This window comes from Hippocampus bargibanti, linkage group LG18 (assembly GCF_051943395.1).
Source record: "Hippocampus bargibanti isolate YZ-2025 linkage group LG18, ASM5194339v1, whole genome shotgun sequence".
NCBI classification, from domain to species: domain Eukaryota; kingdom Metazoa; phylum Chordata; class Actinopteri; order Syngnathiformes; family Syngnathidae; genus Hippocampus; species Hippocampus bargibanti.
Genome location: NC_142751.1, coordinates 16,002,023 through 16,029,590, shown reverse-complemented (window position 1 = coordinate 16,029,590; position 27,568 = coordinate 16,002,023). Strand labels below are relative to the sequence as shown.

The 27,568-nt window shown below is 46.1% G+C and overlaps 4 protein-coding genes across 6 annotated transcripts; 2 read left to right on the top strand and 2 right to left on the bottom strand.

Annotated features, from left to right (window-relative positions):
* Positions 1-35: 35 nt before the first annotated feature.
* zmat5 (zinc finger, matrin-type 5) lies at positions 36-2,519 on the bottom strand. Of its 2 annotated transcripts, none has more exons than XM_089019969.1 (6): positions 2,381-2,519; positions 1,516-1,693; positions 1,367-1,429; positions 1,221-1,301; positions 384-480; positions 36-302 (listed from the first exon to the last, which is right to left on the bottom strand). In XM_089019969.1, exons 2-6 carry the CDS (start codon positions 1,640-1,642, stop codon positions 164-166), a joined length of 507 nt encoding a protein of 168 aa, XP_088876095.1. In that variant the 5' UTR covers positions 1,643-1,693; positions 2,381-2,519; the 3' UTR covers positions 36-163. The 2 variants fall into 2 exon arrangements, with proteins under 2 accessions (XP_088876095.1, XP_088876096.1); XM_089019970.1 differs by having other exon boundaries at positions 2,254-2,389.
* Positions 1,946-6,284, top strand: ttc33 (tetratricopeptide repeat domain 33). Its single transcript, XM_089019962.1, has 4 exons — positions 1,946-2,562; positions 4,136-4,217; positions 4,342-4,473; positions 5,409-6,284. The coding sequence occupies exons 1-4, from the start codon at positions 2,321-2,323 to the stop codon at positions 5,775-5,777; spliced, it is 825 nt and encodes a 274-aa protein (XP_088876088.1). The 5' UTR covers positions 1,946-2,320; the 3' UTR covers positions 5,778-6,284.
* A 1,099-nt stretch (positions 6,285-7,383) lies between these two features.
* On the bottom strand, positions 7,384-11,410 carry ptger4b (prostaglandin E receptor 4 (subtype EP4) b). Its single transcript, XM_089019863.1, has 2 exons — positions 10,515-11,410; positions 7,384-9,351 (listed from the first exon to the last, which is right to left on the bottom strand). Exons 1-2 carry the CDS (start codon positions 11,289-11,291, stop codon positions 8,836-8,838), a joined length of 1,293 nt encoding a protein of 430 aa, XP_088875989.1. The 5' UTR covers positions 11,292-11,410; the 3' UTR covers positions 7,384-8,835.
* map1b (microtubule-associated protein 1B) lies at positions 7,384-27,520 on the top strand. Of its 2 annotated transcripts, XM_089019861.1 has the most exons (8): positions 7,384-8,099; positions 12,728-12,902; positions 15,078-17,217; positions 18,258-18,359; positions 19,508-19,590; positions 19,779-19,919; positions 20,001-25,316; positions 25,615-27,520. In XM_089019861.1, exons 3-8 carry the CDS (start codon positions 17,070-17,072, stop codon positions 25,768-25,770), a joined length of 5,946 nt encoding a protein of 1,981 aa, XP_088875987.1. In that variant the 5' UTR covers positions 7,384-8,099; positions 12,728-12,902; positions 15,078-17,069; the 3' UTR covers positions 25,771-27,520. The 2 variants fall into 2 exon arrangements, with proteins under 2 accessions (XP_088875987.1, XP_088875988.1); XM_089019862.1 differs by lacking the exons at positions 7,384-8,099; positions 12,728-12,902; positions 15,078-17,217; positions 18,258-18,359 and adding an exon at positions 19,186-19,423.
* The last annotated feature ends 48 nt before the right edge of the window (positions 27,521-27,568 follow it).

Here is a 27,568-nt window from a genome sequence, read left to right as displayed (position 1 = left end):
TGTCTTTTTTTGTTGCTTGAATTAACTACGTCCAATGATTTGTGAGTATTTTTAATGTTGTGAATTGTAAACAAAAGTAAAAAAGCACAGACATTGCAAGAGTGCAGGATTTGAAAGCGAGAGTGAGACTGTCTGATGGAGTTGCCAATAACGATGCAATCCTTCATCCCCATCGTGTGTCGCTGTCCACTTTCCAGCCGCCCGCAGGAGGCGGCATCAGCGAGGGAGGCAAATCCCCAATGGAGAAGATCTGCGGCGGAACGTCGCTCTGCGTCAGGTCCTCGTCCCGCTCGTCCGGCGCCCTGCGCAGATGAATCAATCGTTCAAGCGGCGGCCATTAGGCGCGCGTCTGCGCGTCTGCGCCTGCGCGTTTGCTTCGTTACCCTTTGCTTCTTGTCTTCTCCCTGGCGGACAGCCACACGTCCAGCCGTGGCTCGGACCGGCCGGGCTCCTCCGCGCCCTCCAAGCGGCGTCTCTCATCTGACGGACGCACGCATCATTTATTTACGCGCGTCTGGACCTGATTGGCAAACACGCGGCGGCGGCGGCTATGACTTCCGTTCCACCTCACTCTTGGTTCAATTAAGCAATTAAGCGAAATTTAGCACAAATACTGCTGAAATTAGCATGTCCGTTTGAGACACCCAGAAAGCCTCAACGTTCCGTTGCCATTCATACAACCGAATCACAGCCGATGGTTTGGCAAAACGTGCTTCAAATTCCCACAGAGTAACACAGTGCGCGCATTGTCTCAATAAAGTTTAGGACACGCTCCTTTAGACAAGCCAAAAGGCAAAGAGCCAGCCATTTAACTTCTTGAACAAACGTCTAGACGCTATTTGTCTCACGTCCCTTTGCTTTGACAAACAGCGCACGGTAATCAGCGCTTTTGTAATCAAGTGACAAATCCTCCAGCGTCTCCTTTTACGGTCAAAAATACATCAGATTGTCGAGGAGTCGCCCTGCGTTGCCTCGCGGAGAGGGACACAAACAAGCGGCGCTTCATCACGTCTGCTTCTCTCTCCAAATATGTACTCGCTACACTTTCACACACACAGACACAGTATAGATGGATGGTTGGACAGACGGACAGGCAGGCAGACAGACAAACAGACAGACAGAGAGTTACTGTCGATGACAGTGAATAGGTACGTGGATGGGCCCATTTTTTTTTCCTTTCTTCCCAAATCCAAAGTGCCCTCATGTGGCGAGCCGCATACCTTGCATCTTCCTTCGCAAATTGAACATTTCAGCCTCAGACATGTGAGAAAATCTGCAGCTGGGGCCAAAATCGCAAATGCCTGAAATATAAAAGATGTGTTTTCTATTTTAAACACTTTTCACGAGAATGACATTTTGTTGTTACCTCTTTGCAGGAACTTCCTGCAGGGTTTCTTTGCCTGTTCGTCTTTTAAAATATCTGCGTAGCCTGAAAAACAAATTGGGTTGAAGTTAAGACCATAAAATGGATGAAAATGCAGTACAAAAAGAATGCTAGTGAATTATTCATCCTACCTCTGAAATGGTCAAACCAGGCCTTTTTAGCTCTTTGGTGCTGCACTCCAAATAGATGCTTTTTTCTGTTGTGCATGTTGTCCTGGAAGGAACGCTCACAGTAGTCGCAGTAGTATCTCTTTCCCATGGTTTTTTTTATAATCCCAGAATAACAAATTGCCTTTTAAATCTCAAACACCTGTAACACATAGAAATAAAGACATGTAGGTTATGTTCTTTCATTTTTTTTACAGGTTTATTCCATTTGAACAATGTAGTGGGTTAACCCATATGTGTGTCAAACTTAGCCCCACTTTACCACGTAAATGTTATTTGAAATAAAAATAGATATAATACGTATATAAACACGACCGTGATTACGGAAAGTACGGTGGCCTTGTGGAGTCAAGGGATGTTCTATGGAGAAAGGGAGCCTATGCGCATGCGCATTGACCACACCAAGATGCCTGCAAACCCCATTTTTTCGGGGGGTCGTCTTCTCCCCATTTTATTTTCTTTATCTCGATTTATATAATTTGATCACAATATTCAAAAGAACATCATTGGTTTCCTCGGCGTTACAACGGGCGCCACTCGATGACGCCTTCACTCTCTCCAGGCCTGAGTAGTCGATGTCTGCTTCATCCGACTCTTCCACGATCATTTACTGGATGTGGACGCATTTATTTTGCGAATTCTTCCATAGTGTGCATCGACGTTTATAAATATAAATTGACATGCCACGTGCACGCGGCTAACCATTTCCTGTCGGGTTGAGAGGAATTTCGCCAGTTAAACCGACTGCAATCGGACTCTCGCCAGAAACATGGCGTCCTTTGGCTGGAAGCGGAAAGCGGGCGAGAAGGTATCCAAGTCGGCGGCTCACCGCTTCGAGGAAAAGAACGACAGTGACGCTGCCTCGGCGGCAGATCGGGAGCGACGTGACGGGGACGGGCAAGTGGATTGGCAGCAGGCCGTTAAACGACGCCGGGAGATCCTGTTGGAGGAGTGCGCTAGCAAGAGCAAGACGCTGAAGGAGGAGGGCGCCTTGCTAGCCCAGCAAAATAGGTTAGCTTGGCCTTGGACAGACATCTGCTGCTGCTGCTGCTGTGTTGTTGTTGTTGTTGTTGTTCGAGCCTGCGGTCTCATAAAGTGCTCGATAGGAGTCGCTGTCGCAAAGGAAAAAAATCATCACCCAAACAAGCGGGACATTTCACAGCCATAAATTACATCTGCAAATATATTGTTTCGAATCAGAAAGATAAGCATCATCCGCGGTCATACTTCATAAAGCCACACAGTCATTTCTTTCATTTTGGATTTCAAACCCAACAGATGTGATTGCGACCACATTTGAAGGCCATCTCATTAGATACATAAGTGACACAAGATGTACAAGGATTTGACTTTGATGACCGAACAACATGAATCTTGCGAAACGTGTTGATCGGTTCACCCACCAGAAGGTCTCAAAATGGCTTCAAACAAACCGGCGGCGATGTTGCCAGTTTGGGACATGACATACTTTCTCTTGAGAACTGTTATCTGATCTTTTCCCGCAGGACGGCTGACCCTTGATAAGCCAATTCTATTCACTCAGCCCCCTGCGCACTCCGTGACATCGAATGCCGTCTGTTGCCACGGGCGACTCCTCATAATCGCATTTCCGCGGAGATGATAGCCATTAATGGCACTCTTGGGGTTTTAGATGTGATCTGGGCGGCGTCGAATTTGTCCACCGGTTTCACCCTTTTGACGCACGTGAACTCTATGACCCATCCTTTATTTTCATTTCAAGTCTAACCTAAGACACCCAAAACGTTTAAGGAGTCTGACATTGGTTATTATTATAGGACTAAATTATTGCATGTGTTTGTTTAAAAATAAATAAAACGGGACGAAAGAAAGAAAAATTGCGATTATTATTGGGATTATTTTTCCTTTTTTTTTCCGACCTCCTCAAAAACGGAACTGGCCCCTGAAGGTTAAAATGGTCCATTAGATAACTTTGACAAAGGCTAAAACACACACACACACACACACACACACACACGTATTGCTTCATGTCCTCCCATGATGCGCTGGTGGTTTGCTGACAGTTTCAACACTTCCATTTCCTTCCTCGTTGCTGCGCCTCTTTCAGGGCCAACGGTGTTCACAGACCTACGCTGCCGTTTTCTTTTCACACAAAAGCAATTCACATGTTGGCCAAATTGAAAGGACACAAGATGGCGGCGAAGAAAGGAAGCCATTTTGATTTCAGGCAGCCATTTTGGGCAATGCATCTTGTCCAACTGTGATTAAAAAAAAGCGAACTTTAGTTATTTGCGCATTCCCAATGTTGCTTCAACACTCGCCTGTGTTTAATAGACAGATGATAATAATAGACGGATGGGGATCATATATTGTTTACATGCTATTACGCAAGACCGATCTGTCAATAGCACGTGATATATCACGCAAGGCTTTGTTGAATAAATAAAAGGGCCAACCTTTTGTCCACTTACATAAGACAAGACAAACATACAGGTAGAGACACGCGGCTTTTGTTTGCAAATTCTAAAACGTTCGCGGTCGTCAAAGCCAACGCTACTAATCCTATATGTGTGGTGATTTATTTCTATATTTCATCCTTCCTCAGACACAGAGATGCTGTTAAGAAGTGGGACGAAGCCATTCAGCTGACTCCGGATGACCCGCTGCTGTACGAGATGAAGGCTCAGGTCCTTTAGCAGACGTGTAGATTGGCTTGCTTTTAGTCAAACGTGACATTAGCGCTAACCGCAGATCATCGACTTCCAAATCAAGTGAAGTGATTTGTTTTCCCGCTCGGTGTTGGGGATGCAGGTACTGATGAGCCTGCAGGAGGTCTTCCCCGCCGTCAAGGCGGCAGAAACGGCGGTGAAGCTTCGGAACGTGTGGTGGGAAGGCTGGCAGACGTTAGGCCGTGCTCAACTCGGCATGGGGGAAGTTGACCTGGTGAGTCACAATCGGCTCAACTCCAAAGTTTCAAATGACCGCTTGTTGTTGTTGTTATCTAACTGATATTTGGCCAAGCGACAATGTTTGCAGCAAAAACAAGAAGAGATCAAAAAAAAACCCACAATAAACAAGAACATTGTGCCACCAAACTGAAGCGAGCTGACGCAAGTCGTTTTTTTATTTTTTTGACAAGCCGTTAAGATCAATTCCTTCCGCCTGTTTACTACAAACATCCCAAACGCGCCCGCGGCAACGCCCGAAATTGCCGCCAAACAAGTCACGTCTTGAATATAACGGCCGCATGTGTGTGCATGTGTCAAGCTGAACTTGCACAAGTATTCTTAGTCTGTCTACAAGTAAAAGCCCAGATTCATTCTTGAAGAAAAAGATCCATGTCGAGTGAAAGGGTGTGTTTTTCTTATACAATATTTGGTACTTTACCTTAGAAACGGTGCCTTAAATTTCGAGTGAGCCAACCCAGAAGTTTTTGGATTGGATTGGATGGGCCTTTATTGGTCTCACAGTGGAGACATTTGCAACACGAGACTATCTCACATATCCCGTCTCACGTAAATCCGCTTCAAATCTAAGCCGCGAGATATTTTCAGGATATGAGAATTTCCATTTTTAACGTCCTAGTCGCATTTCAGGGTTTTTTAGACTGACACGTTTGATTGGAATCATTCTGTTTGCGACACTTTTTCTACCCCTGTGACATTGACGCTACATTAATTAGCTTCTCTATGGAGTTTCCATTATGTGTTAGCATCAAGCTAACAGGCATTAAACCTTTCATGCACCCCTTGACTTAATGTCATTAGAAGCTATCCGCTGCCGTAACGGCTGTCCTCAAAAGTGTTAAAATGACAACGCAAACTCTTTTTGTGTAGTTCAGATCTTTTTTGAGCGCAATCTGTGTTTTACGCGTGCAGGCGCTCCGCTCGTTCCAAGTGGCCGTCCACCTGCGCCCGTGGGAGCGCGGCCTGCGGCGGGACGACCTGGCGCGGGCGAGCGCCCTGCGCGGGCTGAAGGCGGCCGCAAGCGAGAAGCCGGGCCGCCGCGAGGAGGCCGACCGGCGTCTCTTAGACGCCCCGGAACTCCAAGCGGACTTTGACTTTGAGTCGGACGAGGTGGTAGCGGCGTGCGAGGCCGTCGCCCGGCGTCAGGCGCGCTACCGCAACCTCGGCGCCGGCGCCCTGGCGGCGGACGCTGCGGGGAACGTGCTGGAATCGCGGGAGGGAGCGTCGGGAGATGCGCCGGAGCCTTTGCGGGAAGACTTTGTCAAAATGAGAAGGCTTTGAACGGCTACGCGTGCGTCAGCAAATCTTGCCATCCCAAACAAGGGATGTGTTTTACATCCAAAAAATATCTTAGATCACGCGATAGAAATACAGAGGCTCGTGTCAGGAAGGGCATCCGACGTAAAAGCTGGGCCAAAACAAACATGCGTATCATACCTCCGAAGATGGAGGACACTGATTCGCTGTGGCCACCCCTCGAAGGGAAAAGCCCAAAGGAAAAGAAGAAGAAGAAGAAGAAGATAGGAGAAAAAAAAACGGTCCCAGAAAATATGTAGCGATGTCATTTCAATGTTGTCAAAGATTTAATGACTCGTAAAGCAATTTTGCTGTTGCGTGACTGTTTTTTTTCACCTTCCGCCCTCTAGTGGAAGAGCATGTCATTGCTCTTCCTGTCACTATACACCCATAGCATAGATAGAATGAAAAGCCCCTCTCCAAGTGAATGTTTGGCATTTATCACGCTTTTACACCATTGCACAAGTTGAAATAAATTCACTCAAATCAAAATGGAACACTTCCCTTTTTCACGCCCTCTTTTGAGACACACCATTGCACTTTTTTCTTTACTCAAAATTAAAGTTTCTATTGTGGCCTGAAAATTGTCATCATTCCGTTGCCTTTTTTTATTTTTCAATTTTCCAAATGAAGCCTAAGCTAACCCTTTAAAAAGTGTGTGCATTTGTTTGAAAAAGAAATGGCCATGTCCAAATAAAAAAGTATGTATTGGTATTGGGTAAGAGATCGAATATTATTGTATTTATACTATTTTTTTTTTTTTTTTACATTTAAAATCCATCATGTTTTGTCAGTATTTTTATTTCCCGTATATGATGAGTTTGCGTGTCATTCAGTCTCAGAGTCTCTATTCATCAACTTGAATGGATTTCGACTTACGACCGTTTCTACTTACGACCGTCTGGTCTGAACGGAATTCGGTCGTAAGTCGGATGTTACCTGTTTATTTATTTGCTTATTTATTTCCACGCGTTAAGTAATCAGTGAGTACTCAAAGAGCAACTAGTACTGGTAAAAATATCAACCATCCCTAATCTTAAATGAGATGAATGTGCTGCTTAGCCTTGAAGCTTTGAACTAAATCTTGTCTGGTTTATCCACTTCAGGGCAATCTTGGCTATTTCACGGCCAGGCCGAAGAGAATTTAAAAAGGAAAATCAACGCTGGCCGTGAAATAAACCCAATGTCAACATTTAGCAGTTTTCTTTTGTTTTTAATGAAGGGTGTGTTATACTCCAGCTAGCAGACAAGGGGCCATCTTGAATCGTATGTCAATAGAAAGCGCCTGCGGAGCGAAAAGCCGATGGTTATAAAAAAGATATTGGCGCAATAAAACGCAATTGGACATTCCATGTAAAGATCATTTTTAGGTCAAGACGGCGGAGGCTATTTTTTCCCCCTCGGGCTAATGTTTGAATGTCATCTTTGTTTCATTCTGACATTTGTTGAGCACCCCAAATCACCCAAAAACTGGGCTAGCTAATATCGCCCGACTCGGGGATGTTTTGGACGTCAGCTGACATCTTTTATGGAGTCGCTGTCGCTACAATAACAAAATACAAATCCAAGTTTGGGAAAATAAGACTCTTGATACCATTTTCCAACTTTATTGTTCCTATAATTCATTACAAGTACAAGATCGTTTGCATTTTCCTGTGATTTCTTTCAAATGTCCATTTTCTACAACGACAACGGCGTTGAGCGAAGAAATACAACACATATCGGATGAATCAAGGCAACGCACGCTCTGGTAAAATTGAGATTCACAGCCCGCCAAAGTCCTATTAAAAAAACTCTGAATCTCTACACTTTCTCACGGAGAAGATCATAACATTTTCACAATAAATTAGCTTCTTGCGACGGCAACATTCACATTATAATAGCTTGCATGCAGCTAACGTTTTTGGAAAATAATTTGGGACTTTTAGGAAATCTGGATAATGTTACATTTACATTTTTTTCATGTAATTATTGACTTTTTTACAGCCTACAAGCAAGTCCGACTTTAGCGTTACAGGCCTTTGGTGTAGTACCGCACTGTGCCGCAACGTGGTTGGCAGCACTGAGCTCTACACAAGATGACGATGCAGCGTCGTTAGGAACAAAGAAGAAGAGCCAGACCAGGTAAGGTCTCGAGCTTGCCGTGAACTCATTGTTTGCAAGTTTAGAAGCAATCAAAATTTTGGCAAGAAACTCGCAGCCTTCTACGGTTTTGTTGAATTTTGAGTGTTGAAATAATCACTGCTTGATTTTCTTTGATTGTCAACATCAGCTGACGAATGGCTCCAAGCAAGAAAACGGCAAAAGGTAGGCTTATTATTATTTAGAAATATGTACAAAGCTAACAAGACGCAGGTGGGCGCCAAAACGAACATGGCAAGCCGCTCCTCTTTGCGGAGGAAAGGGACTGTCCGTCACTGTTGTCGTTGTCACCTTGACAGAAAGCTTTAGAATTCCACGCGATGGCGACAAACTTTTGTTTGAATGAAGCTCGTCGTGAGAGGTCAACCCGGTTCCTTGGCTCAAATATGTCACCCGATTGTGATCATCACTTTTGGAGCGACAAGAAAAGGAGACAGTGGTTTATGTGGACTCGTACGGCTCTGTTGGAAAAGCCAATTTCCACCTTGGCAACATTTGACATGTCATTAAATTGTTGCCTTGAAATATTTTGCTCACCTCTAAATGTAACCTGACATAGTTCTTTAGCAAAATTAGAAATGCGATAAAATGTATTTTGCCTGTCTTTTTTTTTTTTTACAGTGTCCTGAAATTATCCCAACATAGTTTTTTTGCAAAATTTGAAATGCCTTACAATATTTTGCTCACCCATTTTTTCCCCCATGGTGTCCTAAATTAATCCCGACATAGTTCTTTGGCACGAAGATGCTTCAAGTACTGCTAATGTCCTCATGAAGTTCCTCCGTTTGTCTCAACATGGTTTGTTTTCACCAAATGCTGCAAAAAAAACAACAACAACAACAACCTATTTCTCGCCTGTTGAAACGCTGGTCCTTGGCCAGCGTTTGCGAGTCGTCTTTGCTTAGATCCTTCTCTCCTGGACATTTGCCGTCCCGTCCGTAAGCGAAACCGGCAAATCCGTCCGCTCCCCCTCCGAGGACCACTCGGTGACCTCCGTCCCAGTTCCTCCAAACCCCCCGCCGGGGGTCGGTAGCGCTTGTCGGCCCGGCGATCCGGAAGCGGAAGCGCCTTCTGGAAAGGAGCCGCTCCCGCCCTCGTTCGGGAACAAGAAGATCTGCGAGGTGCACGCCCTCCCCTGACGTCCCGGCGACGGCAGAGACGGCGAATCGGGCCGCGCGACGGACGACGAGGACGGGCGGAACGGGCCGCCGCCCCCTGTCCGACCCGGGCCCGTCTTACAGAAGAGACATTTAATCTTCTCCGTGAGCGTGAGGACCACGGTTTTCCGCAGCAGGATGTAGACCCACGGGTCCAAGATGGGGTTGACGGAGGCCATTCGGATGGCCAGCAGGTCTTTGTCGAGCCCCGTCGCCTCTTGGTTGTGCTCGCCGGACAGCTGGTTCACAAAGATCCTCAGCTGGGAAGACAGAAGAAATCAATCCCACGCGGCCGCTAATTGGCCAAACGGTGCCACTTTTCTGCTTGGAAACGGCCAAAACAAAACAGAACAGAACAGAACAGAACAGAGAGAAAGCTGCCAAGCTAAACGGGCCCTTTTCAAACAATCATTCGTCACCGTTGCGAGGTAACCCCCTCCTCCGTTTTTGCTTCCAATGATTGTTTTTTTTTTTTATCTCTTTATGGGGGGGGGGACAAAGGCAACGTTCCAAACGGCTCCTCGTCTAAAACGCTCAAGTGGCAACAAAGGCAAGTCGCTATCACATCAGGCATCGCTTGCTTGCTTGGCTTTGATTCATGGATGGTTTTTTTTGTTGTTTTTTTTCATTTTTTGTCCCTCTTCAGAAAGATGACATTCCGTTTTTTTTCTTTCAAAAATGTGTCCACTCCAGTGCCAGGGTTTTTGTCATTTTCACTCCAATTGCAGGACCCACAGAAGATTGACTATTAGGACTACACAAACATTCAATACAGCGTTAGAAACCTTAGACTCTTTTCTTTTAGCAGAAAAAAAATATATTGGTCTGGAGTTATATGAGCTTGAAATGGGGGCAATACAGTAGAATACACGTCGCTTTATCTAGCGCTTTAACAACAGCTGAAGCTATCTCAAAGCGCTAACATGGAAACATTTGGATTTTTCTTGCAGGAGGTGCCGATAAAGCGCCGGTCAGACCTCCGGCAATGTTTACCCCTTCCACGAGGGGCCAGCATTTGCCTTTTGTCCGCGGTAGTGCTTTATTCCAGCTTCAGCTGTTGTTAAAGCGCTTTATACTGTAAATCAATCTGTATGTATCGCATTGTATTTTGGACAGCTCCCCCCATTTCAAGCTCAGATAACTCCAGACCCATATAACTTGGGAATTGCCTCATTTTTTGGGATGAAACACTTACGCCGCGTTGAATGTGGATGTAGTCCAAACGATCAATATTCTGTGGGTCCTGGAATTGGATTGGCAATGGCAAAAATGTCACGATCCGTCAACCAAAAGCAGAGCGCACGTTCCTCGTCAGCGAAGCCAAATATTTAGCGGCGCTTACGCAGGTGACTTTCCATTTTGTATTTGTATTTGTATTTTTTTTTTTAAGTTTGTTAGGAGCTTTGTTAGCTTGACGGCTCACCACCAAGGGGATGGAGCAAACCAGGACCACCACGGACGTGGCGACGAGCAAGATGACCATCTGGATCTCGGCCTCGGCCAGCCTCCCCAAACTGCTCCGCCGGCACCGCCGGCGCGCCGCTCCCAGCGACGTCCGGCGTACGAAGCGGCGATGCATGGGGATGAGCGCCCCGCACACGGTGACGTTGCACGCCACGGTGGCCAGCACCACGGCGGCGTTGACGCCGGCGTACGCCAGGTTGAAAGCGGCCGGCGCCGTGCGGTTGCCGCCGCCGTGCCAGTCGATGAAGCACCAGCTGCCCGGCCGCTGCAGTTTGAGCCGGCCCAAGCCCATCCCGGGCAGGGCGCACAAGCCGGCGTTGCTGACGTAAATGGCCAGCAGCGCCAGCGCCGCCAGCCGCCGGTCGACGTAGCGCTTGTAGAAGTAGGCGCGGTTGATGGCCAGGTAGCGCTCCACCGACATGGCGCACAGGATGCAGAGTTGCGCCAGGAAGAAGAAGAGCAGGACGAAACCCGAGTACTGGCACAGCGGCTCGGCGCCGGGCCAGCGGCCGCCCGCGTACGTGGCGATGGTGACGGGGCTGGCCAGCAAGGTGCCCAGAAGGTCGGTGACGGCCAGCCCGCACGCCAGCGTGTAGAAGGTGCTCTCCTTTCGCTCCTTGCGCGAGACGCGCAGCACCGCGATGGCCGTGGCGTTGCCCGCCACCCCCAACGTGAACATGATGACCGGGACGGTGGGCGGCCGGAAGCTCCCGGCCGCGTCCGATGTGGCCTGCATCTCCAAAGTCACATCCCGCTTCACGCTGTCTTCTCCGCCCAGAAAAGTTGTGGACGCTCGCGGCGCACTGGCTCCGCTCACACGTCTGACGGCGAGGCGAGGCGGGACGACGCGGGCCGGGACGGTCGCTCCCCTTTCGCGCAGCTCCTCCCCCCCCGCCCGGTCGGCTCCTCCTCGAGAATGAAGCGACGAGGCGCGCTTTGTCTTGGAACTTGCACTTTCTACTTCACTTCGGCTACTTTTTCCAAGAATAATCTCACATTTGTCCCTTTGAAATCACATCTAAGACGAATTCTGACTTTAATCTCACAATTGTCACTTGAACTCATTCACTTCCCCAAAAAGGGGTCCACTCCGGTGCCACTTTTTGTCGTTTTCACTCAAATTCCACCTCATATTCCAGGAAGTCAAATATGTATGACATACAGCACAGATGAAATGAATGCGTGCAAGGCATTTAAAACGTGGCGAAAAAGACACACAATTGACAACACGTGTGTGTGTGTGTGTGTCATTTGTGAATGTAAAGTGACGTAGTGTCGTCATGCACCAACAAAAACAAGGTTGAAGTGAGGTCTTGCAGAGAAAAAAAAAAAACGGAAAAAATAGAGTTTGGGACGATAGTACAGCACGTAGCGTGTACTCAGAGTTCGGTGAGTGTGGCAGTGGGAAGGGGCAGGGGGCGCAGGGCTGGGAGGGAGTTTGAGGATTACATAAACATTCAATACAATGTTAGAAAACACCTTAGACTCTCTTTTTTCATCAGAGAAAAAAACAGTAAATTCCTAAATTAGATGCGTCTAGAGTTACCTGAACTTGAAATGAGGGTGGCTGTCCAAAATACAATGCGATACATACATATAGATTCATATAGCGCTTTAACAACAGCTGAAGCTGTAATAAAGCGCTACCGTGGACAAAAGGGCAAATGCTGCCCCCCTGTGGAAGGGGAAAACATTGCCAGGGGTCTGGCCAGAGGTTTATCGGCACCCCCTGCAAGAAAACAAAAACAAAACCCGACAAATTTGGGAATGGTGCTCCACGGCCATGCTTTTCACTTCCCGAATAAATTCAGGAATGGCGGTGAATGAGTTCATTAATTAGGATGATTATATTTTTTTGTAGGTCTGCTTATGATAGAGCAACAGCTTCCAGATTTCAGTTTTCCCCCCAAAAAAGGTCTTCCCCGTCAACCAGAACATACACAACAATTTTTGAGGCCTTATTTAAATACCCAAAGTGAGAATGTGATGGCAGCTTTTGGCTAGCACTGCTAGCTTGACATATTTTCTCAACTCAAACATGGAGAAATGCAAGATTTTAAGACAATTATAAGAAATATCGTATTTTTTGGACTACTGTATATGGGTTTCTGGGATTATTAAGGCCATTTTGAAAAATGAAAAAATCTAACTCTCATTGTTTTTTTATTGCAGATTGAGCTCACAACAGAAACATCTGGAATCCCCGTTTTTGTTGATCAGACTCACGATTTGGTGCCTCTCCATCAACTAAAAGCTGGCGGAATGTCCCGGCAACAACCACGCATGCCTGCAAGAAGGTGCCACCGCGGGCAGTTGTCGACCCCCCGCCCCCCCCGTTAATTGAGAGGTTAGTTCCATGTATTTTTTGGATTGGCCTATATTGACGTATGGCCTCAAAATATTGGCCGTGTGCAACTGCTGCGGAACGTCACTTTCACCGACTCTCTTCCCGTCTTGGGAACGCCGAGTTCTCCATTTGCACTCGGTGGGACGGGGTCATGTGGGAGACCATCAAAATGCCCCCGCTTGAAATTTACTGCCGACTGGAGAGCGCACTTGCACCCCCGTCCTGCGCAAATGACTTTTCCCATTGCTTGAGAAAGTTTGTTTATATACACGTGAAGCCCCCCCCCCCCGTTTTAGGATCTTGGAAGTGTTTTTTTAGGAGGGGGGGGGGGGACTTTAGTTGTCACATTTTTTTTTTTTTTTTTTTTTTGTTTTTGGCTTCAAGATGGCGCCGCGAGAGTGGCTGCCTTTCCAGCAGCTCCTGTGTTTTATTTTTCTACTTCTTCTCTTCCTTTCTTCACTTTGCTGCTGCGAAATGTCCATTTCTCCACGACGACACTAATCAAAGCTAATCCAATCCAATTCGCTCGGCGTTCCGTTGGGCTGCAGTTTTTAGCATAAGCTTTAGAGGAACAAGTCCTGACAACGGCAAACTATTTCCCCTTCGGGACGACAAAAATACCAAAAGAAGTGCACAGCGCCATGTGTGTGTGTGCGTGTGCACAAGAGTGTGGGTGAGCTAACTATTTTTCATATAAAGATTAAATGATGGCACGAGCCAAAAGTTTGGAATGCGCGTGGAACAAACATGCCTTATTCTTCAACTTGCTTTGTGACTCGCTGTTTACACAAAAGCATTTTGTTAGTGTAAACTATTTAACGCTTAATTGGTGATGGGGGGGGGGGGCACACTAGCCTGACTCCTGATTGGTTCATTCTGAACACAGACAACCCCCGCCCCGCAACCCTATATAAGGGGGTGTGCATACTTATGCAACCTGATCATTTCCTATTTCTATTTAGTCGCTTGAATAAAAAATGCGTGTACACACGATCCGCCTCCCAGGAATTGTATATTCCAATTGTACGCCCCATGTGGAGGACTGGTTGCCCTTCTGAAACATATGGAACCCCCCCGCGCCCCCTGATCCCCCATTGGAAGCTGTTTTATCAGAGGCATCCTTTCAAAAGCAAACACTTTCCAGCGTCTTGCCCGGCGGGCTTGCCGCCGCTCTCAAAAGCGGTTGCAGCGACCTGCGTGGCAATTGGATGGAATCCAATGTTTTCATGGCAGATTGCAGCCACATAATCACTTGAATTCGCCAGCCGCTTCCTCGAGGCGCTCGTCTTTTCACACATCAGACGGCGCGAAAAGGAAGAAAATCACACGCTGTCCTCACCTGAGCATGAAAGCTAACTTTGCTTATCTGTTTTTTTTCCTCACGCGCTTTGATCTCTGGAAATGAATGATCCCCCCCCCCCCCACTTTTCTGTTTTTCGCAACAATATTGATTCTCATTCATTACTGAATTCCACTCTAGACAAACGTTCTAGCTGGCTAGCTATTAGCTATATAGCTATCTATTAGCAATCTGTAACAATTTTAGCTAGCGAGCTTTCTATCTGTTTATCTCTGCTAGCTTTCTATCTATCTCCGCTCACCCACAGAAAAACGTATCCTGCGACTATAAAGTGACCTTGAGAGTTTTGAAAGATGCTTAGAAATGAAATTTATTATAAGCTAACAATATTCATCCATGTTAAGCCCAGTATTGCCTGACCTTTTGGTAGCACGGCATTCAACTACGCTATTGATGAGCAACCCTAAATTGGCTTTACTTTGTAAAACCTCGACAAAGTCATCAGTGGGAAGCAGTCCGCTCCACCGTGTCTACCACCGCTCTCTCTTGCCCAAAGAAAGTCCTCCAACGCAATGGAAAAATTGCCTTGATTTTTTTTCCACGCGTCTTGCACTTGGAGGCCGCGCTGGCAATGTGGCGTGCAAGTTAGGATTTAGGTTGATTGTTCGGGTCTGCTTCATGTTAAGTCGACGAAAAAGATAACAGAATGAGGTCGGTTGTGTGTGTGTGTGTGTGCGTGTGCGTGTAGGGGGCTGGATGCACAATGCACATGAAAGGAGCTTTCAAATAAGTACATAGCAGAACGGAACGTACCCGGTTGGGGTGGGGAGGTTTTATTTTTCACTCATTTTATGTATGTACTTTGTTTTTTTAAGGTAGAGCAACACACTTTGGACTGGATGCATCCGAAGGTTTTTTACACCATCTCATCCTGAGTGAGCTTGGAGGTGAGCTGAATCCAGTGGCAGCTAATTTTAGACTCTTAATGTGTCATGTTTGTGCATTTAAAATGCCCCCGTAGTTATCCTTGCCCTAAATGTTATTTCATTCTTATTATTATTATTATTGTTTTGTTCCAGAATTTGTCTAAAACTAAATTCTTCTTGAACCACATTTAATTTTGGGGATCCATACAGCTGTTGTAAGGCAATTTCTCCACTGTGAGACTAATAAAAAATAAAAAATCCAATCCAACAAGCATGTGTCACATGCCCATTACAGGAAGCTATCAAGAAGGTACTCAAACAAATGTGATGATCTCATATATGACCCTCTTTCAACTTTCGGCTTAATTCTGGTAAAGCATCACACATGATTAAATAATCATTTCATAATATTGATTGGTTCAACACATTTTCCGCCAATTAACGACATCAATAAATCGCAAAACTATCCCTTGGCCAAGAAAATGCACAAGTTCTGCTGCACTTTGGACTAACTGCCAGTAGATGGTGTTGTCGGCGCAAAAATCAACAGCTCGGAATGATACCTGTTTGTTTGTTTGTTTGTTTGTTTGTTTGTTTTATTGAAACATTTATGTTAGCAGTACTGTTTCTTTTTCTGTGCTAATCTATTAATTTAGGGTTTTAAATGATATGTTAGTATTATCTATCCAAATTTTTATTGTGACCTTCGGGACAGAGTGAGAATGTAACTCGCTATTTAGAAATCGGCTCCATTTATTTGAAACAATGTTTTTTTGAAGCTGACTGTCAAGCTAACTTAGAATCTAGGCACCCACAAACGCTTCACTTCCTGTTGGATCGCACAGGCGTTTCATATTGATCGATTGCTCTTTTATCGTTTGCTTTCAAGCTTCCGGTTGGCAAAGTTCCCCTTTTGTTTTATTCGAGGAGAATACCTTTGACGTGACTGGCGCTGAATAAATGAAGCCTGGGAACCCCCATTAGATGATCTGTCAACTTCTATATACAGTAAAGTCTCGTTATATCGATATTCAAGGGAGTCCGAAAAAATATCGATATAACCAGGACTATCGATATATCCGACCCTGTTTGCATGTAATTTTCTCCGTGCGTGCATAGAAATAGCATCGATATAACCGGGAATATCGATATATCCGATATCGATATAACGAGACTTTACTGTATGTTGATATATATATATCAACATTCAGTTTTCATTCCCTTTTAGTATAATAAATAGAATCGTATTAATATTTTCATCTTGTCAATATTTTTGGATGTCATTTTCGATATTTTTTATAACGACCTCCCATATCGCCTACTTTCTGCAATTAAGTTTAAAAAATAGTCAAGGAGCGGCCCTCACACTGAGTTCGATCTCCATTATTAGGCTCAACAATTTTGTTGATGATGTTTAAAAAAAAGGAAAAAAATGGGTGACAAAAAAATGAAATAAACAAAAATACAACTATCGCATTTCATCAATGTATCTCAATGGACGTGTGTTATTCGTTTTTAAAGTGGCCTTTTTTTGTTGGATTACGGGGTAAGAGGTCCTACGTGGGCACTCCAAATGGTGACATCAATCCCCCCCATTTAAATTTAAAGCTGTATTGATAGCTGTACCCAACAAAATCGGATCCTCCTCATCCTCCCGGTCTCTTCCGGAAGGGTGCGTTTGATTCGTCGCCAGTGACATCAGCTGTGCCGTGAGTGAGCAAAAAAAAGGGAGGTGGGGGGCTTGCAGGCGGCCGGGCCACTCCTTGTCCTCACTTGTGCGCCGACTACAGCGCAAGCAGCGTCGCCAGAAGGGGGAAAAAGACTAAAAAGGAGAGGAAGAGGAGGGAAGGAAGGGAGTGGAGCGGAGTGGATCGGATCGGAGCGCCAACCACGTCCGCCCTGTTGCGACAGAGCGCCGCGACGGCCGACGCGAGGCCGAAGATGGAGCCGGCGAAGATGACGCCCGGCCCGGCGGCGGCCTGCGGCCCCGCGCGCCACTTTGTCCACTCCAAATTCTACCTGCTGGTGGTCGTCGGCGAGGTGGTCGCGGAGGAGAACCTCAAGTGTGCCGTAGCCGACATTGAGAGGGGTATGCCGGCGTGCGAGGAGAGAAACATGGTGGGGGGGGGGGTGGGGTGACTCTCAGCTTTGATCCATTGATTGGGATTATTGGTTGCATTTTTTAGCGTTAAAGTGATCCCATCCCATCCCGTGGGAGCATCTCACTCTTGTTCTCCTCCTCCGGCATCTCGCTCTCTCATCCGACACCGGCCGGTGGGCGTGGCCTGGGCCGCACTGCGGTCCCTACGAGAAGCCGCGAAGACCAATTTTGTTAACCGCTTTTCCTTAATTGTCCCTCAAAATTAATTAGCGACTGGAAACTACCGTGTTTAGGGTTTTACATTGAAAAATATATTTTTAATGTTTCATACACTGTTATAATGTATCTCATCTTCATACCAAAAGTATTCGGACAATGACTCTTGACTTTTGCCTGCTCTTCCGCATTCTCATCATCACATTCGAAAGTGTCTCGGGAGGGGTCCAATAGGGTGTTGACCAGTGTCCAATCTGTTCTTGCTGTCGGTTTGTCATATATAAAAAAAAAAAAAAGAAATATCCTGAACGTCCAACAGGACGATGGCATTGTTTTTCTGAAACATCAATTCAACCGTTTTCATGACAATGAAATAAAATTAAAATACGGAGTCTGTTTTAGAGGCTCTTTAGAAGTTCAATTCATTTCACCCCATTTTTAATTGCGAAAAGAAAACCATTGCCAAGTATACGTTGTGCCACACCCCGGTCGCTTTGTTTTGAGGGAAACTGCCTGATGGTGACCGTGACAGAGGTCTCATTGTGTGATCTGACGGAGCCGGCCGTGACTCAGCTCCCTCTGATGTCATCAAGCTCATCCTACCAACCTCGTTTTCATCTTATTATGATCTCCCGCAGATCACCCTTATATTATTATTATTATTATTATTAATTTTTTTTCGCATATTATATCATTGCATGATTTCATTGTGATAGTACAGCTTAAAAAATATATAATGTACGTAACAATTCGTTTTGTCTGATTTTGCAGAAAACGTTGTTTATTTTATTGTATTTTTTTTATTATTTCAGGTATCCGTTCATGGGATGCCAATCTGATGGACTGTAACCTGGACCAGGAACTCAAACTCTTTGTATCCAGACATTCAGCACGATTCTCCGCTGATGTCAAAGGTATAACATGCCTTACTGACTTCTATATAATGTTTTTTTATTCAAGGGATGTCTTTTTTTAATTTTTCAAAAATGAGATTTACAGTCATAATATTGTCTTAATGGGGGCTATTATTAACTGCAAAAGGTATTGGGTGTCTACCTAAGGTTCATTTTGTATTGTTTTGCTGCCACATCATTTTAGCATCATGACGCAAGCGGTTTTATTATTATGATGTTGTTGTTTTGTTTTTGTTTTTTAAAGCAAAAGCAGGACTGCTCATCTCTGCAGTTGTTCCACTCATCTATTTTTGGTCCGGTGCCTTCCATGTCAATTTCCTCCTGTGCGCTTGGTTGTGTGACAGTCTGCTTCCACCAGGAAGCCAATAGGAGCAGGACTAGGGTGGGGTTAGAAGGGGTTCGGGGGGTGATGACTTTGGCTGGTTAATTGCTAGGGTCACGGTTGCTCCGACGCGTTGACACTCTGTCATGCGGCGGCGCTGCTAACACCGGCTGGTGGCTGACGCCCACTCTCACCAGACAAAGGGGGAAGGAAAATGAAAGATGTGGACGTTCTTGTTGTCAGAGTCACGCAACACTTTACAGCCTTAAAATGTATATTTTTGTGGAATCGTAACATATCCAGCTAGCTAGTAGCTAAATAGCTATCTAGCTAATTTGTAATAGACAATAAGGAGACAGAATTAACACAACTAGCTATCTATTAGCCAGCTAGCTTTCTATCTATTTGAGTTACTTCCAATTTGAGTGAACGCTGGCGCACGTGGCTGCCGCTGCTTAACCACAGAAAAACTTAACCTGTGACTGTAAAGAAACCTTGAGAGTTTTGAAAGGCGCTTCTAAATGAAATGGATTATGATTATTATTTTGTTGCCTGTTAGGATGCTGTCGCTTTAAGGATCAAGCATGTCATGGTGCGGGCTTTGTGTCTGCCATACACACACATGCATACATCAAATGTGCCAGATGCGAGATGGACCGTTCAAAAAAAGGAACATAACATTTATTCAGCATAATTAGAATGTATCATGCCGTAATCCAATCACCATGAAATCCCGTGCAAGGTAAATTTACCATTTAGAAAACGATTCCAATTACAAATTTTCATCAAAAGTGAGTTTTCTTTCCCTTTTCCTTCCTTTTGGCAGGCCAGAGAATTCTTCATCATAAAAGTAACGTGCTGGAGACAGTGGTGCTCATCAACCCCTCAGACGACACCGTGAGGACCGAGGTAAATCTGAGCTACTAAAGTGATAGATATCCTGCCTCTTACAAACCCCATTCCTCAAAAGGTTTATAAGGAAGCATGGTTGGCAACCTCAGGAATTACACTTAGGCACGATCTCATTCTTCACATTAAGCTTCATGGCAAGTTTCCGGCAGTATATGTCATCTAATTCTCACCAGCTTTCTTTGTAGGTTCGATTGATGATCTCGGATTCTGCCAGACAAAAACTTCTGGTCCTGTGTGGCCAATGTACCGAAAGTACGGGCGAGCTCCTTCTTCAATCCGGATCATTCTCCTTCTCCAAATTCATGGACATATTCACCGACCAGGAGGTGTGTTTACGGTTTATTTCTTCTCTCAAATGTTTGAATATTCAGTCAAAAAACCAAAACATTTTTTTAAATTGCTGTTAGATTGGTGAACTGCTGAGTACCATTCACCCGGAAAACAAAGCCAACCTGACGCTCTCCTGCCCCGATCAAGGAGACTGGAAGAACTCCAACTTGGACAAACACAACCTGCAAGATTTCATCAACATGAAGCTTAACTCAGCGCTCATCCTCCCCGAAATGGAGGGACTCTCCGAGTTCACAGAGTATCTGTCCGAATCCATCGAAATCCTGACCCCGTTCGACGTACTGGAACCGCCGGCCTCCGGTGGTTTCCTTAAACTCTCCAAGCCGTGTTGCTACGTCTTCCCCGGCGGTCGCGGCGACTCCGCTCTCTTCGCCGTCAATGGCTTCAATATGCTCATCAACGGCGGCTCCGACAGGAAGTCATGCTTCTGGAAGCTGGTGAGGCATTTAGACCGCGTGGACTCCATCTTGTTGACCCACATCGGCGATGATAACTTGCCCGGCATCAATAGCATGCTGCGAAGAAAGATGGCGGAGCTGGAGGAGGAGCAGTCGCAGGGTTCGACGGCAAACGGCGACTGGGCGAAGAACATGATCTCGCCGGATATCGGGGTCGTATTTGTGAACCTTCCGGAAAATTTGGAAAACCCCGAACCTAATTACAGAGTACGCAAGAATCTCGAGGAGGCGGCGGCCACTCGACAGTTCCTTGCAAAGTTAAACCTGAGAACGGAGCCGCTCCAGCGGCCCGGCGGAAACACGATTGAGCCTATCATACTTTTTCAGAAGATGGGCGTGGGGAAACTCGAGATGTACGTACTCAATCCAGCAAAGAACAGCAAAGAGATGCAACATTTTATGAAGCAGTGGACTGGAAACGAAAAGGATACCGCTTCCATCCTGCTGCCAAATGGGAAAGAGTCAGAGTTCCCTGCGTCTTACTTGACATCTATCAGCTCTCTCGTCGTGTGGCACCCTGCGAATCCCTCAGAGAAAGTCGTACGTGTTCTCTTTACGGGAAATGCCACCCAGCAGCACATCTTTGAAGGTTTGGAAAAACTGAAGCACCTGGACTTCTTAAAACAGCCGGTTGTCACTCAGAAATCCATGCCTGTAGAAGTTCCGTCAACACCGACTCTGAAGCAAGCCAAGATAAAAAATCAAACGGACAGCAAGGAGAGCCTGAAGTCAAATCCAAAGTCCTCGCCGAGCAAAGTTGTCTGGAAAGAATCCAAGGAGGAGACGACGGAGAAACCCAAAGCTGATGCAGACAAACTGTCCCGTGAAAAACAACCAAAAGCAGAGAAAAAGGAAAAAGCCCCTATGAAAAAGGAACGAGCCAAGGCTCCGGAGAAAGAGTCAAAGGCAAACGCGGACCAAACATCCCAGAAGGAAGCACCTGAGAAAAAGACATCTCTGATCAAAGTGAAACCGGAAAAGGAGCGCATTGCCAAGAAAGACATGAAAATATCAGCCGAGAAGAAAAAGGAGGTTAAAAAAGAGGTTGGCAAAAAAGAGGACTTGCCTAAACGGGGCATCAAAAAAGATGAAAGGGTGAAGAAAGAGGACGCAAAGAAAAGGGAAATGAAAAAGGACATCAGGAGAGATTCTCCTCTCAAGGAGAAAAAGGATGACAAGAAGGAACAGAAGAAGGATGTCAAAAAGCTGTCGAAAGACATTAAAAAAGCCTCTGCAGATGATAAAGGCATGTCTCCAAAACCAAAGACCCTGAAAAAAGACATTTCAAGGAAAGATGCAGGCACGCCCTCAAAGCCGAAAGCTAAAGGAGTGTCAAAAGTTCCAAATGATCCAAAGGTCAATGCCGCTAAAAGTGCAGCTGCTGCTGCGACACCTTTGATGGACTCTGATGCAGAAAGGGCTGATATGTCTTCCCCAGAAGATCTCACAAAGGACTTTGAAGAGCTAAGAGCAGAAGATCTGGGTCAGGATATGGGGGTCTTACAAGCAACTGTAGCTCAAGAGACAACACTAATCACCCACTGTAAAGACCCGATCCAGACCAAAGAGTCCCCCGAAGCGCCAGAGTCTGTCGATGAGGGAATCGCCACAACAGAGGCCGAAGGGGAAAATGGAGCGACTCCAGATGAACAAGCTCTCAAGGGTAAACTCAACGGCAACATGTGTGAAAGGTACGACGACGAGGGCACTGTGATGGAGGAAGTATCTGACGGAGCCGACTACGAAGAGAAAGGGGAAACCGAAGCTGTTTATGAGTCACTGAGAGTGCTCACGGATCACAAAGAGTCCTGTGAAACTCTTGACGACCATGATCCAGCAGATGATCAACGCATGAGCGAAAGCAAAAGTGAGAAAAAAGAACTGATTGTTTCAGCCGCGCCCAAAATATCGTCTCCCGTTTCCCCTGCCGGATCCATCCACAATGAAATATTTCCGGCCAGCATTGAGAACTCGACCGCCTCAGACGAAGCAGCCAAGGAATTGCCCGTCACCTCTGGCCTCATGCAGTCCACCCTTGAGATCACTGGTGAGAAGACCCTGTCACCTAACAATGGGAACAAGTCTCCATCTCTGGAATTTGGCAGATTAGGTGAAATGGAATCTGGAGAGTGTGAGAAGAACAAACTACCCTTACTTCAGACTAAACCTCGTTCCGACTACTCCGGGAGCGATGCAACAGAAGGTCAAGACTACAGCCACACAGCCTCGACCATGTCTCCCCCGTCGTTATTAGAAGAGGACAAATTTCTTTGTGATGCAAAAGTCGAAAAATTTACCACACTTGAAGAATCGTTTGAGAACCCAGACACAGTCTCAGCAAGGCCAACTTCAACAGCGCCCTCGGTGCAATCTCCTTCAAGTAATCAAAATTACAACTTTGATTTACCGTCAACGTTTGGCACCCCCATTGAACTCTCCACTACCTTAGCAGGCGGCACCAGACCGATGGGTGATTCCACCCTCAGCCCGGAGGACAAGACATTAGAAGGAGCAGGCTCCCCCCACTCCTCGGGCCATACACCCTATTATCAGTCCCCGGTAGAAGAAAAAGCAGGACCTCTGCCACCCATGTCAGGCAATGAAAACCAAGGTCCGATTATTGTGGAAGTCACCGGTGAGAAAGAGGAGTCTTCAAGCAGGGACACACCTGAGCCTGACGAGAAAGAGTGTTTGTCCTCCATGGATAAGTTGTCTTCTTCTCCAAAAAGCCCAACTTCAACTGACCTGGACTCCCCGATAAAGAAGGAACCGGATGACATCAGCAGATCAGTCTTTTCCTCAACGACACTTGCGAAACAAGAATCGCTTTTCAAAGAAGAGAGTAAAATGTCAATTTCAGAAGGCAGCACCTCAGAGAAGTCAGGCACACCGCTGGAAGAAGTCGCAGCGGAGGATGTGTTTTCGCATTTAGCCTCGGCATCCACTGCCTCACTTGCCACTAGTTCTTTTCCCGAGCCCACCACCGACTCCCCTTCCCTCCATGCTGAGGTTGGCTCTCCTCACTCGACGGAAGTAGATGACTCATTATCCGTTTCCGTAGGTCAGACCCCGACAACCTTCCATGAGACAGAGGTGGCATCCCCATCCAAGGACGACTGCCCTCGGCCAATGTCCATCTCACCAGACGTCTCACCAAAGACCAAAGCCAATCCGCAGATACATGACGCAAAGTCACCTGAGTATTCTGCCATGTCGCTGGAGTTCGGCCAGGAATCTCCAGACCAATCCTTAGCCCTTGACTTCAGTAAGCAATCTCCTGAGCACCCATCAGCAGGAAGCAACTCGCGCGCCACAGAGAACGGCCCAACTGAGATTGACGACAGTCCTTCGCATGTTGAGAGAGCATCCGAGAAGCCTTTACTTTTTGAAGACGCCGATTCAGCCCATGATGCATCTGTCACCCCATCGGATGCATCCCAGTCAACTCCCTCTGCCACCACACCGTGCCAAATGACAGAATTACCCCTATTGGCCGAGCGGACGGACGAATCTCCACTCACGCCGAAAGCAGTTTCTTCCACCCACTCTGCTCCCCGTTCCCCATATTCCAGTGAGGAATCCCCAGTTTCAGGAGGTCCAGTGGAAAGAGGCATCAGCTCCATTTCACTATCTGAGGAGTACAAATCTCCTGGACAAGAGAATCTTGACAAACCTGAAATGACAACGGCAACCTCTCTTACCCACTCACCCCCTCATTCCTGCCTTTCTATTGGGTCCTCTCCGTTTTCAGGCGGTCCACTGGAAAGAGATACCAGCCCCACTTCTCCATCTTCAATGAACAAGTGTGACGAACAAGAGAAACATGACAAACCCTCTGACACGACTTCCCCGTCGTCATCTGCATTACGGTTTTCAGAAAAAGAGACCAACTCGTTTATATGTGACAATTCACCACTTGGAGTGAAATCTCCCGAGAGCACCAAAGTCTCTTCCTCATCACATGTACCTGTGTCCTCGCATCCATGTACTTCTAACGCAGCTTGCAGCTTCAGGGAGCCTGACCCTTCCAAGATCAGTCCATCCATTTCCAAGACGGAGGTCGACCTCTGTTTAGTACCTTCGTGTGAATACCGTCATCCCAAGACTGAACTTTCACCTTCTTTCATCAACCCCAACCCTCTTGAATATTTCCTCGAGGAAGAGAAGGCTCTTGAGATGGTAGGAGGCGGGCCTCCGCCTCCAGGGGGGAAGCTTCCTGCCAAGCAATGTGAGGAGACTCCTCCCACATCCATTAGTGAATCCGCCCCCTCTCAGACCGATTCCGATGTTCCACCGGGGACAGAGGAGTGCCCCTCGATTACGGCGGATGCTAACATCGATTCAGAAGATGACTCCGAGACGTTACCCACCGATAGAACCCTCACCTACAGGCATGCTGATCCCCCTCCAGTAGCGCTCAGGGACTCGGCTCCATCTGTGGGCCCCCGTGATGTCTGCATGGTCGATCCAGAAGCCCTCAAGGCTGAGGAAAACCGACACAATGCTAACACGGAAGCCACGGATAAACTCAAAAAGAAAAAGCTCACCAAAAAGGCCTCTTCGCCATCTCGGAAAACCGGTCTGTCAAAAGCGAAGGACTCAAAGACGGCCTCGCCCAAGAAGAGTCTTGGCGCAGGGAAAGATGCCAAAAATGCAACCAATACGTCGGCGTCTCGAAGTACCAGCGGGAAAGTGTCAAGTGTGGCATCTCTATCCAACTGTCCTCCGATGTATGTCGATTTGGTTTACATCCCCAATCACTGCAATGCTAAGAATGTGGATTCCGAATTCTTCCAACGGGTGCGTTCCTCGTACTATGTGGTCAGCGGCAATGACCAGACGTCTGAAGAGCCCAGTCGGGCCGTGCTCGATGCTCTTCTGGAAGGAAAAGCCCGATGGGAGAACAATATGCAGGTATGTCACTTCGGGGATCTGTAGATATGTTTGTCAAACAAGAGTTCCCAAACTTTTAATCAATAAAAACAAGTCATTACAAATAACATGTAATGTACAATGAATGCAGTTGGGAGACCTGCACTTGTTTCTGTTCAAAAAGCCTGTCGTATCAAGACCTTCTGGCAGACGTTGACACTCAAAGTGTTGTACGAATGCCCCACTAGAACTGGGCATCTCGAAATCTAGACTTTTTGAATATCCAAAGAACAGACCATCAGCCCGAAACGGTCAATTGTCACCTTATCTCGCCTACCAGGTCACACTGATACCGACCCACGACACGGACGTGATGAGGGAGTGGTACCAGGAGAGTCACGATAAGCAACAGGAGCTGAACATCATGGTCTTAGCCAGCAGCAGCACGGTGGTCATGCAGGACGAGTCCTTTCCAGCATGTAAGATAGAAATGTAGGACAAGGTCCTTCATGAGCCAACGTCGCCTGAAACCTGTCGCTCTTACTTTCACGCACGTCAAATTAATTTCCACGATGCACTTCTGAATATCAACCTGCGACTTTGCGAAGGGACGGCTGCTAAAATGCGTTGCACCCATCACACATCTTTTAAATTTCAACACATTTGATTTTCATCTTACCGGGTGGATAAAGAACCAACAGATCTTTGCCTTGCTGGGCTGTTGAGTAATGAATGTATTCGATAAAAAGAACGCTAATGGACAAAACCATTCCGTACCTTATTTGGGATTTGGCGTCGATATCTTTTTAGTGGAAGTTGAATTAACATTTTTTTGAGACATGCCAGCATTTAGCGCCACCACGCTAAATTATTTAGCGTCAACATAGCCAGCATCCTTGTGAATGAAAACGAAAAATGTTATGCAACGCCAAAAACTGACCTAAGAAAAAGGAATAGGCGCTGTTCAGCATTGGTTAACCCACAACCTTCCACTCCATTTACAATTGGTAAAAATTCAGCTCTATAAAGACCATTTTTGAACCTATTTTTTTCTTTTTGAATTATTTACAGATGTTCCCAATTTACAGACAGGCTTCTCGCCCTATCACCTGCAAATAATGGTGGACCGCTGTTTACTTAAACACCAAAACAGATTATTACAAATTCTGCTTGCATAAACCTCATATGTAAGGTTAAATACCATAGCGACGCACACAGTCATTGGCATAGTTGTTACTATAATGGTTAACTCTCAAAACAACGGTTACCTTAACATATACAGAGCTGCAACACAAACGAATAGAGCATACAACAATACTTAGGGGCGTATATTATCACAAAGCGTGATTTGGTGGAGTTTTTTCTGTACTGGGCTACTAGCTAACGCTGTAAGTGACCTGATATGTCTTAAATATCAGTCCTCGATAATTGCGACAAAAGACCAACTTTGAATGACAATACAGACAACGCTCTCTTCTTCTTCTACTCCGTGGAATCATCGAGGCGTTTCTTCGCGTCAACAATGTTTATGTGTGTCTTGTGCTCTCAACAGCATCCTCTTCTATAAAGTGTACTTTGTTCCAAGTGAAAGTATTTGTGGGCGCTTTCTGACTGTTTGCTTGCCGCGTGTGTAACACAATAGCAGCCACCGCTGCTGACTGATTCCAAATGCAAAACACCAAAATAAAAGGAAGTACGTATGTTGATGAAAACACAAATGAGTGCTCCCCTTTTATTTTTATTCCAATTAGACTATGTTATTATACTATATGATGAGAAAGCAAACTTGTTCAGGAGAGGAAATGAACCAAGTCTTGCCACCAATGACCAATGCAAAGAGTGCATCGCCTTGCCTTGATATGCAAGAAATAAGCTGTCACCATGCACGCACATTGCAGCAAGTCATCAATTATCCAACGTGGCCTGTGTCCGATTGGCTGAGCAAGCAATCACGGCCAGCGCGCTGGCTGGCGTCTTGTTACTCGGGGCGACAACAGGAAGCAACCATTTGCTCTGCTTCGCTTCTGCTGTAACAAGATATTATAGTGTGCCCTTGAATGTACTTGGTCATAAGGATTTTTTGGGTAAATCGGCTTTATGTGGCAAAGACTAAGCCTCACACATCCTTATTATATATCAAAATGTGTGTTTCATAATAATTAAGGCACTGTATGTTCAAGAGGACACGGCTATGCATCAGTAACAAATAAATAAAATCAAATAAAACAGCATCGCCAGCTCGTTGACCTTTTTGTGCATGTTCTTGATTACGATACGTGTCCATTTTAACTTAA